The following is an 11,834-nucleotide window of genomic DNA, read 5'->3' on the forward strand; positions in this document are numbered from 1 at the left end:
AACATTGGACCAGGCCAAGATGGACCCCGAATTCCCTAGAAAGTTGAATAATTCCATTTGTTCCTACTGGAGATCGAATTCCCTCTCAGGAGGAAGGTATCAGAAATGGCCTCCAGTAATGCAAAATCCAACTGGATGTGAGGAATGGACTAATTTGCTTACACTTAACTCCATTTTACGCAAGTACCATGGAAGAACTGACGATAGTAAATTTAATTGGTCTTCCATTTTTTTACTTTTTTTCATGTTGTTTGCTTCCTGACTTGGGACTTTTCACTACCTCAATGGGTGCTCCAATCTAAGAACCATTACTCTCCTTTACAATAAAACTTAATTTCAGTCGACTTTGTCATACTTCCCATCCCCGAATTCCAAAAACAAACTCTAAAACTTTTAAATTTAAGAGGTTGCGCCTTCTTTGAATACAATTTGAAGATTTCGATGCATCTGTTTCTACACCACCAACATCTGCAGGTCTACCAGATGGACCTGGGGTAGAAAACGCTACTTTCTCTCCAAGCTAAGAATATACCAAAGGGCGGGTATGTGAATCACTGAAGAATTTCCTTGCAAAAATTTACATTTTTTTTCGAAATACATAGCTGGTGATGCCGGATCAGTGGGTTAGAGAAGGTGCTGCCATGCCGACTATTCCAACGTTGGAGAATTGAAGCACTGTGGAGTAAGAACTCGGAGGCATTTAAGGCAAAAGGAGAAGGATAAATTTTACCCAATATACTTGGGCTAGAAGTAGTCCTATGTTTCGCTGAAGATGACATTCCAAACTCATTGAGTCTAGACAGAGATACAAGGTGGCTCTGTTATCTTCCTAACTTTACCATCTTCCTGCTGTCACGGTGTTAAAATAAACATTTGAATGAGTAAAAGATTAAAAGAACAACGCACAACCTTACAGACAAACTCATAGACTAGGATTTGAGGTAGGAGGCCTTTAAACTAATCAAATCCATATACAGAAAACGCGATTCATAGCCCTTCTACTTATAGATCTCCTAAATGAATGCAAGGCGATGTCAGCAGTGGCGGTTTAGGCACTCACATTCATTTCTTCCTCCTCTTCCTCCCATTTTTTAAGACTTTGCAATTAACCGTTTTACATTTTAACCTTCCTTTACAAAAAAGGCAGCCTAAATTATTTGTCTATAAGCAGCAAAACGAGGTGGACTAATGCACCTACTTTTTTACGTAGTTAAATGGGTTGGAATCACGAAGTTTGCACTCCCCGAGTTTGACAAGAAGGCGAATTTGATTAACCCCTTCGTTGGTACTGGGGTTGAGCACATTGAGTGCGCTTAAAAAGCACAGTAGTAATTAACAGCTGAAGCTACTTTAAATTCGGAGGATAAAAAATGATCCCTTATGGAGCTAGCATGAATCCCTCGAACCCCTGATTACCTCCTACTCCTTTTGATTGCTTCAGGTGGCAAGGTGGAATAGATGGTTTCTGAGCTAACCTTCTTCTAGGTACGTGATTCCATGTTTGCCAATCAAACTCGTTCACAGCAAAACCCTTCAATACTATATACAATTTGAACGATATCAAAGTACCTCTTGCCTTGATGGCAAATCCTAGCACGACCACCCCACCTGATTCGTTAATAATCTTTTCACTTAAATCATCGTATGTGATACCATAGTCGATGGAGAAGAGGGCTACAAAAAAGCACTCAAGCTCTTCAGCTTCAGTAGGTTTTAGTCAACGCCTAAATGCCGTGGTGTTACGTCTGTTGCCACCGCCTCCCATCCTATCACCTCTTTAGAGTACGTACTAATGAATTACATGCGTAAGCCTACAAAGCTGAGTCTGGTCTTTCTAAAAGATGGGGCTTTAAAAGCCCAAAAGACGTAGATTTGTGTAGGCTTTTTAAATCCGCCGATTGAGGTAGCCTAATGTTCCATAACTGTAACAACTTTGCGAAGTCAAGAGACCTAAAAGACTTAATAAGTTAGAGATGAGATTGTGCAACCGGAAGCGATAAGAATTTAATCGTAAACAATGTTTAACTTAGGCAAAAGGTAAAATAAAGCCAAGTAAAAGGATAGAATGAGCAGAGAGGGTTTTTCGCTTCCCTTTCAAAACTCAGAGGAAATTATGAAGTTGTGATCAAAGGCGGTGGTTCCAGCCCATGAAATTCGCAGGTGTATTAAAGTTTAGTCAAACAATCCGTAGGTGGACATTTCTGGTTGCAAATCTTAGATTTTTAATCAGGAAAAAAGCAAATTATTTAAAAGATAATAAAATAGGAAAGCATTAATATTAAGGTTATTCTCTTGCGTGAAAAATGAGTAATATACGGAGAAAAAAAGTGTGTTTTGCTGTAAATAACCTGCTACCATACCCTTCTAGGCCGCAGTTGGAAAAGAATTCGTATTTTTGACTTAAAAATAATTTAGGCGGATCCACAATAAATCGGTAGCAAGTAGTTTGTCAAGTCTAAACTAACAGGCTGCCCTCATTTCCAATTCACTCTAAACACACAGCTTACCAAAATGGCGGCTAACTTGGCCAAGGGCTTGAATGAATGCATCCAGGCAGGCATGTATGCGACGCTGTGCGACGGTCATCGACATCTCTTATGAAAAAACTCACAAATCTCTGACTTGAAGATATCTCCCGGACATTACATGTGATTTCGAGCGCATCACGACAACGCGACACGCCGTGGCAGTAAGATATTCGGTCGAGGTTTGTCGATGTTGTACTGATCGTCTGTCAGTGATTCTCCCATACATCTACGATTTCCAGCTCAGCACAACACGGGATAGCAGTCATTGATTTCTGTGACTGACTACCCTACACAATGAACGCTCAGCCAATGCTACTGTGTCGACGAAGCTGTAGAGGAATCTATTTACTCTTCTACCAGTGTGAACGTTAGAAAAACCCAGTGTTTCCTCAAGCAGGCGTAATTTCAAGGACCTGGCACACACACAACGAATACCAAGACAACGTCGTCCTTTTAACAACTTTTAAGCAAGAAGATGCGAAAGTGGTGGGTAGAAGAGAAGTGCTTTAACAATGAAGTCATAACCTTCCACACAGCATCATTTTTCTCGCAAATCAGACGACGCATAGTACCAGTGGAAGTACCAAGTGTGTCAACAATTCAAGAGTCTATCACCTGACTTACTATACCATGCTCACTAGGCATTGAGACAACTCAAAAAAGTTGATTAAAACAAATATCTAAAGAGAGTTGTTCAAATCGGCCCACCTGCCAGGCTGGACATGCGAGGTAGTAGATCCGAATACGATCGAGCATTAGACAGGCGCCGTGATCACGAATGGCCAGCCGCATCCACCCAGTGGATACTTGGGTTGGTGGCTTTGTTGCTGTCGTCACTGCCTTCCGCTCAGTCTGGGGTCGAAAACGAATTAACCAACTTGTTACTGCAGTGTCCTCTAAGGGATATGTGGAGCTCCACTTCCGATCGGAGGAGATTGTCGCCAGTTTCTTAAACGACTAAAAGGCAGAGAAATGGGTACCTAGGAATTTCAGAGATGAAAGATTATGCAAAAGATTTATTATTTACATATCTCATTTCCTATTTTATTTTCTAAAAAATAGTTCAGAAATTAGGAGAAAGCCTGGGAAAGGATCCGTTTGTCACATTGACGTGATATTTGTCAATCTTAACCGCGTTGCAGACTAGCTCAAGAAAAAAAGAAAAACTCAGAAAGGTGAAACAGAATGAAAATTGATAGGGTTAAAACAATTTTCCAGTTTTCTTTTAAAACTCTCTTTTTTAAGGAACAGGTGTTATGCATGAAATGGCGTCCCTGAGGAAGTTATTGAATGATCCGTTGATTTCACATTTAGGTAAGTTGGGCGACGAAAAAAATTCCTTATTTGTAGTTATTTTATAATGAGGAATTTAACAAACTTTTTACAGACTAACAATACATGTCACACACCTGTGTCGCTTGGCTTAGATGAGAAAGTCAGAACGTCACATATATGTGACACTAGTACCAATTTTGTCAGGGCAAGTCAAACGAAGGAAAATGGTGTTTTTGCCACTTTAACCGCACATATGCCTGGCAGATATGCGAATCTCTCTTAGGTTATCCACACATACCACCTATCATCTACTTGTTAAGCGTTTGGTACTGTACTCCTTGCCCTTGTTTTGAATGCGTCATTGATAAGCAAAGTTAAGAGGCAGAGCTCTCAGAGGAGGAATAAATCTGTAAAATTAAATGCCTTACCTCCTTTGGGTAAGATTTATCTCCTTTCGCGGCACCACAACCACCCACTAGCGGTTTTGACTTTACGCCTGAGTAAATTTGATATTTTCGTGGTCGATTGAACAGAAAAGTTTTCTTGTTTCCTTTCATCAAAAAAGAACAAAAAGGAAAGGAGAAAAATTTGTAGATGTACATTTTGTTCCTCTTACTCTTTACCTCAAATTAGGATTAAAATATCGGAATTTGGCTGTCTTTAAATTAAGAGGTGGAGCTCAACTTCTGCGTTTTCAAATTGGCCACTTTGTCATAGAATAAGATGATTTCCATTGTAATTTGACGAAAATCGGCAAGACGCGACTTCCTGGAGGTGATATAGCAATTGTCCACTGTACACTTGAAAGGTTTCTGGAAACCACGCTGTTGAGCTTTCGTAACCACTTGGCCTTTAAGTGCTTAACTCGCTCCAAGAAGAGTGAAACCTCGTCTGACTTCGAATATTCGTATTGATAGCGAGGTGTCAGTTTTCTGATCACCCTTGTCTTCCTCCGTCCTTGCATTACTTCAAGCAACAGCTTATAGAAACACCTCACACATGCTGAGGTGCCGAAAGGGGAGTCTGCCAAACCCGCCATTTCCGCCTCGGCATCGCCCCCTCTCCCATACAATGTCACCCCTTAAAAGTGCTTCTTTATTATTAGAAGAATTATATAAGCTTATTCTCGCTTTTAAAAATTTAGAAATATGGAAAACAACTGGTTTGTTTTGATCTTTTAACTGTCTACTGTTCCTTTGTGGTGAAAATGTAAAAATTTGGCGGTTGCTTTTTCTTACCAAAACACTTCCAAGCGGTACTATAGAGAATCCGTGATCCATGTTTACCTTGCGTTTAGAAGAAAAAAGGAAAATTTTTGGATGCTTTTGGTTGCCCTCGTCATTTTAAATCTCTAGTTGCTACGATTAGGTTAAACAATACTTTCTTGATAGTCAAATGCCATCACTTCAGCAAGGATGCCCCGTAAGGCTCCTGTCAGTACGTTAACATTTATCTGGTATGGAGAAACCACTGAATGGATCAAAATATCCCGAGATCGAAAAAAATTGATGTCATTTTTTGATCCGCCTGTCTAATAGTGAATTGTTGCAAAGTAAAGGGAAGAACTTTCCAAATGCCCTGGTTAAATTCCTGCATAACATGAGCACCAGCCCATTGACATGGTGATTTCTTGCGTCCTTTAACACCTCCCTTCAGACTGTTTTAAAGCCTCTCATTGCAGTGTGGGTTGTACAAATCTCATAAAGTCGATTTTAGCCTGTGTGCATCAGGAATCTAATTGAAATCGGTCTTCAAACTACGGAAAGTCAAGCTTATCAAAGCACTTGGAATGGGCGCGATATGCGGCGGTGTAGCGAATCATCTAAAAATGGCTTAAACACCTTCATCATCGACTTCATCTTCTTCTTTAGTGCAATGTTTTATGTGACGCCTACAATCATTTGGCACGGGAAAGTCGTGAAATCTCTTAAGAAGATGGGCATCACCCATTTGTCACACATTTATGGATGATCATAAGCTTCTTTAATGCTCTCTCAGGCATTATAAAAGTAAGCTGCGCACTTTAAACTTTTGACTGACGAACTTATGCTGAGGAGTAGCTCTTTCCATTTCAAGCCTCGCTGTTTATGCCCAGGTACTTTATTCACCGTCCATCGCACTGCTTAAGCATATACTACCTCAGCCTTGAAAGACTCGGCCTCTTTTCTTTGTACAGTGACTTGTGGACAGGCGGCACTGTTCAATGGGAATCTCCTGTTCGAGTATCCCATCTTCTCAGTGGGATACAGCTTGAAGAAGTGAAAGAAGGACTTCTAGAGGGACAGTCAGGACAGATGGATAGAGTGGAGCCTTATTCTAGAAAGATATTGCAAGATACTCATGTCCAGGGCAAACAACACCTCGTGTTTAGAAGACTCTGTCTGTTTTGTGTAGATTATGAAGGAAAAATAACCCTTAGTCGCTAAGAATCGCTTTTAGAGGGCGAACAACGAGAACAACGCAACTACTTTCTTGATAAGATGCTTGATAGTGCAAGAAGAACCTTCCAAAAATAGTCAGGATGGGTTGATAAGTCACATTCCTGCAGGACAATGAAAAATCCTCTACTGCATGAAACCAAGGCCGAAAAAGAGGTGGCTAGGACTGAGGTTGCTTATTTTTGCATAGAAGGGCAGGTGGAACTTGCCACATGCGCCCGTCTAATCAGTAAAGGATTATGAATTATTCCAAGGGAGAAATGGCGTGCCCTTGGAAGCCTACTTCTGTACTTTTAAGGAGGAAAGTGCTGAGGTGAATATGGCTGGAGTGGAAAAAATGAATGCTTAAAGGCAAGTTATTTCACGGAGGTCAATTGTCTTTACTTTTGCTCCTGTGACAAGGGATGAGGCAGGGTATGTTTGGTACGTTGACGCGATTGACAATGATGGAGTGTCGTAATCCCAACCTAACCCTACAAATCCCTTCCACGTCGTATGACTTTTCATAGAGGCGGCTCTTAGACAACTCATTCACTTCTCTGGAAAGTGGCATTAACTTCGATTGTTCACTACCCGGAAATATCAACCTGTGTGACTCTAAAGAGCTAGAATGGATTATCATCTCTTCCGATCAGTTGCCTGGTCTCATGTAAGACACTGGGGCTGGCTGGTGTTGTAACCCTAGGGTGGAAGTAAACAAGTGGTAGACGTACTTACCCCTGTGAACATTTAATAACTCCTACACCTTTGGATGAAGTGCCATTTCCTTTTCCATGTAATTATACTTCATATCGCTGAATAAAATATCAACTGTCTTCAAAAATAGGCAATGGGATGGGCGTGAATCACTGGTGGGTTTCAACTTTGGGAGAGAAAGGGGGTGGGAATGTTACACCTGTAGGCGAATTTCAGGTCACTCCTCTGCACGAAAATCACATCATCACAAATTTAAGGTAAAAAAGCATTTTTTGTGCACGGTAATTTGCTAAAAACCTACATCAGTACGTGGAACATCGGCTACATCCATATCACTCCGCAAGGCCTCCTGTTGCAGAAAGACGTCGAAATTCTCACGGCAGGCGCCACCGAGACCGTCGACAATTTCACGATCGGTACAGCTGCGTAGCATGAAGTTTACTTGCACATGAACACTGAGGGCTCGAACCAGGGGGATTAGTGGACCGAAGAGCCAAAATTCATCCCTCTTTGTGGTGGAACTGCTCTCGCACAGACCATACACACTGTAGCCTGCACCTGGCCGACTTTGTTGACGCCACTAAGATAGGTAGAGAGGGAAAATATGAATAACTTCTTGATTTCGATGCTAATTGCTCTTGGCTGGAAAAGACTTTTAGCTCCTTGATACCATACTACGCTTCTTTCGGTGTTTAGTCCGTACCTGTACGGTTGAAGCGTTCCGGGAGAGATGGCTTCACTTTGCCCATCAATCCTGCTGGTCAAGGTCCCCCTTTTTCTAGGCTTTCTTTAATCAAGGGCAGCATCCCTAGGTTATGTACTGGCCAAAGGGAGAAAGCTGTCTTGGTACTCAGTATGCAATAGCCTCTTGAATTTTTCGCTCTTCCTTAATCAGGCAGCCAGAATCAGCCAGGCAATGGAAATCACCATCAACAGACGTACAGTAGAGGGTCTTGAAAACGTCCGCACAATTTAGTTGCAGAGCTTACTGCAGCTAGGGGGCTGAGCATGCCATCACTCGCCAGGACTTTTCAGTGCTTACCACGTGCTATGGTAGAATGCCTCTTGATGAAGCAGGCGTGAAATCGGAAGTCTTTTTTGACAGATACTAATGATCTTTGAAGTAGTCGCTAAAGTTTTGACAGTGATTAGCTTTTCACTTGTGACATTTGAGTTGCCACGTCTTAGAAAAGCCATGCTTTAGTTTATCGCCACCTCTAAAAATATTAGGCAACTCAGGGTTAAATTTTTTCCTTTTTTAATATGAAGGTCCAAAAGTAACAAGTTTATTGGATTGTTTAGTCTAAAATATCTTATCTTTACTACTTTAATATTTAGGTGTTGACGTTCATCTTTGACGTTTCCCTTCTCCCGGTCAATTTATCAGCAAATTGTCATCATGTCAAGATCTTATTTTTGTTCTGTGATACGATGATTTGTCATGGTTGGCTTTACCTGTAAAGAGTTCAAAGTTATTTGTTTATAGGTTTTAAACCTCCCCCCTCCAATTTCAATAGGAGGCCCTTTTCAAGGTCAAGATCTGTCCATTGCCTCAATTGGACTGGTCCAATTTCCACTCCTTGACTGGCATCCATAACAACATGAAAAAAGGGTAACAAAAGTTTGAGTTCACTTTACGCTGCAAAGAAAGACGAATTTTTTTGGATAGAGAAGTCAGAATGCTAAGCACGGATAGCTGCCCTTGACACCTATTCACCTTGACATGTCACTTTACACATTCGATGAACAAACGCTACTGCTGGCTGGAATAAGAGATTTTTTAACAAGTGATTACCCCATTTTAGCAAGTACAGAAAAATGGCGGATAACAAGAAGGTATGAGATTAAATATCAAATTTTCAGAGTTGTCAAGTCATCGGGAAGGCAGAACTCGACTTAGGTGGCAGCGACGATGATTTAAAGAGGGGAATGAGATTTTTTTAAATGTTTTGAAATGGGTGCGATGTTTACCTTGTAGACCTGATTAGTTAGAGAGGTGGGTACTCTCCTAATCATTAGTGCTCCAGTTACTGCGTCTGTGTCCTGTTCCCATCTACCGATTCTCATTGAGCTCAACATAATTTTTATGGAGGTCATCGGAGGGGTGTGTTAGTTGTTGAGAGGAAACTAGATCATGAAGTTAACCCTAAATACCTCTTTCCAGAGCCAATAGAATTTCTTTCGGATGCTAATTTTGGTTGTTAATTGTTTGATCAGTACTAGTTTTTAGGAGGTGTGTTTGACTACCTTGATTCGACGTTAAGAACGCCTTCTGAGGCAAATCGGGGCCTTTAATTTCCCCATCCTTGCCTTCTCCCCACCAAAAGAGATGCTAATGTGGTGACACTGCATGCAATCTGCCCCTATTAATTACTGACAGTCGGCCTTCATGTTGTGCAAGGGGCAGTCCAGGTCACTCTTGGTACACCGCTTACCAAAATAGGAGGTAACAGTGCCAGTGGGCATGTGTGTGTGTATGTAGGTGCTTCGGTGCCCACATCCAGGCACGCGAGCATGCATGTTGGCAATGCCATGTGACGGTCAACGAAGTCCCTTGTGAATGAATGCACAAAACTTTAACTAGAGAGGACCTGCCTGAAATTATGAATGACTTCCACCACATCAATTTATAGCACGTCGCGGTGCAGCGCTGCAAAGGACGTCGAGACACTTAGACACGGAGGAGTCGTAAGGCCTTCGGTCGAGTCGTGTCGACCTTTAAAAAATCGCCTGCAGTGGACTTGTCAGTGGCCCTCCTATATGTTAGTGCTTTCTAACTCATCACATTACAGCACAGCGTGTCAGTCATTCACTTTTGTGAGCGGTCATACTACACATTATGCTCTTATCCAAGGTTGTCTACTTGACCGAGATACGCAGGAGTTTGTCAAATCTTTCTTTATTTGGGATGTTGAATAGACGTAGTTTTAAGGAACTACCGAGACAGCTGCCCATTTTTGATGAACACAGCAATGGAAGGTTGCTAAAGCGGTGGGTATGAGAGGGTCGTTTTGACAAAAGACGTCATAATTAGCTGCATCGTATCATTAGTTGACACTTACCTTGGCTACAGCATTCCCGTCCCATATCAAAGCAAGCTTCAAGGCAGACAAATTATCATTGTTCGATATTACCCCTAATTTTTTAATTTGACTTTCAAGCCTCTTGTCTAGAAATCACTTTAAATTTCCAGAGTTGTATGAATTACCGTAGCTGATGCCGTTGTGACTACTTTCCAATGGATGCAAAAGGTGTTTTCGCCTTCTTAGATATGAAGAAATGAACAAAATTTGCATGTGTCACGTTGATTAGAGTGATTGTGGAATACTCAGCTGTTGTAAGGAGTCAACATCTAAGCTTCTTATCCCCATATCTTCTGAGGTGGGTCACTCCTTGATTGTCATTCCTGATCTAGCAGATCAGTTTATAGAAAACTTGTTTACTGTGGATGCGATCAACAAAACCAATGGACGACTTCAACTTAGTTGTAAAGGCTATTTTTCTTCATTCACTTCCCATATTTGCAGTTAAATTAGTCGAAAAGAACGCTCGTCATTTGGATCGGGTCTAAGAGTCCTTGGTTTTGTACGTTTACTTGTTCACTTTTACAGGGCCTTTTTGAAGAAAAGGGAAGAAAAAGAAAGGAGAGAAAAAGAGGAGGCTGAAGGTACAAGAAAACCCACTTACGCCAATGTCTGAGGCAGTATTTTTGGTCCAACACTCCCATCCACTTTCTCGAGAATCGAGGAGAACAACTGCAAAAAAAAGTTTGCAAAATGAAAGTTGTGCCATTTTCGTCTTACTCTTTTACAAATTTCTGCAGTTTAAATTTTCCTCCAGTTTGACAAATGGATGGGTGAGTGAATTCGCGTGATTTAGCCAATGAGTGAGAGGAGGCTCCCGAATGAACCAATGAGTAAAATGATTCACCTGAATGAACCAATGAGAAAGGGGATTCCCAGAAGTAAACCAATAAACGGATGAATTCTCCCGAGTGAGCCAATGAGTGTTGGGATTCCCCTTAGTGAAAGAATGAATGGGTAGACCGGCGAAAATAATCGATTTTAAAGGTGTGAAAGGATCTATAGCTCTACCCAAAAGCATCATCTTCTTTCACCCTCCAAAGTTTAGCTTTTATATGTGTAATTCCTAAAAGATCTACAATTTTGATAAATTAGCAGAAAACAAATTTTTAAAAGGGAAATTTGTACCATCAAATCATATTTTTACCATTTGTAAAGTTTTAATTTGCCAGAAATGGAATTGCGCAATTTTCGTCTCCATTTTTAAGTTGTCGTCCTTTTTACTATTTTTAGTGTTCATATAAATATAAAATCAGAAACAATCTTCGCCATTTTTTGAACAGTAAAAGAAGTTCACATAATTGCATGAAGTGAAATTCATAAACTGCTTTTCGTGATTTTCTTAATCATTCCGACAACCTTATATCTCCTAAATTCTCAAATAAAAATTAGATAACTATCTGAATGAAAAAGGGAACAATCCTTCTTATAAAAAACCCTACAATAGACCGCATTGACCTTTTTATTTGCCAGTGCTTCCATGCAACTGTAAATAATCTTTTGTCTTTCCTAAAAAAATATGCTGCTTTTGTGTCACTAATTGAGGACCAGAATTAGGCATTTATTCCACTGACTTTCTTATTTATTTCCTCCTTTGAAAAAGTCACTATATTGTAGCATTCCCTTGTCTCAGAGAACTCAACCCTAACTCAGCTCACTCTTCGGGCCTTGAGCAAAAGGCGTCCTTCGTGGAGTCCTGTAGGAGTGGGGAGGGGTCTGCCTCAAAAAATTTGCCCACCACTTTTGGAGTGACAACTCTAAAATAAAAAGTCTGCTATTTTTCCATATTCTAAATGCACTAAAAATGATTTAGA

General features: G+C 40.8%; 1 protein-coding gene across 1 annotated transcript in view; it reads right to left on the bottom strand. All coding sequences in view use genetic code 11, as the record gives it.

The window, feature by feature from the left end:
- Positions 1 to 8,134, bottom strand: part of EGR_07439 (hypothetical protein) — a gene marked incomplete at both ends in the record, with an annotated part of 10,744 nt that extends 2,610 nt beyond the window's left edge. Inside the window, 7 exons of the mRNA XM_024496688.1 lie at positions 356 to 513; positions 1,417 to 1,531; positions 4,232 to 4,420; positions 4,874 to 5,089; positions 5,942 to 6,052; positions 6,987 to 7,035; positions 7,980 to 8,134. Of these exons, the coding sequence (XP_024348894.1) occupies positions 356 to 513; positions 1,417 to 1,531; positions 4,232 to 4,420; positions 4,874 to 5,089; positions 5,942 to 6,052; positions 6,987 to 7,035; positions 7,980 to 8,134 (993 nt within the window). The remainder of the gene's footprint in view (positions 1 to 355; positions 514 to 1,416; positions 1,532 to 4,231; positions 4,421 to 4,873; positions 5,090 to 5,941; positions 6,053 to 6,986; positions 7,036 to 7,979) is intronic.
- Between the last annotated feature and the right edge of the window lie 3,700 nt (positions 8,135 to 11,834).

The sequence above is a fragment of the Echinococcus granulosus genome (genome assembly GCF_000524195.1).
Source record: "Echinococcus granulosus chromosome Unknown EG_S00077, whole genome shotgun sequence".
NCBI classification, from domain to species: domain Eukaryota; kingdom Metazoa; phylum Platyhelminthes; class Cestoda; order Cyclophyllidea; family Taeniidae; genus Echinococcus; species Echinococcus granulosus.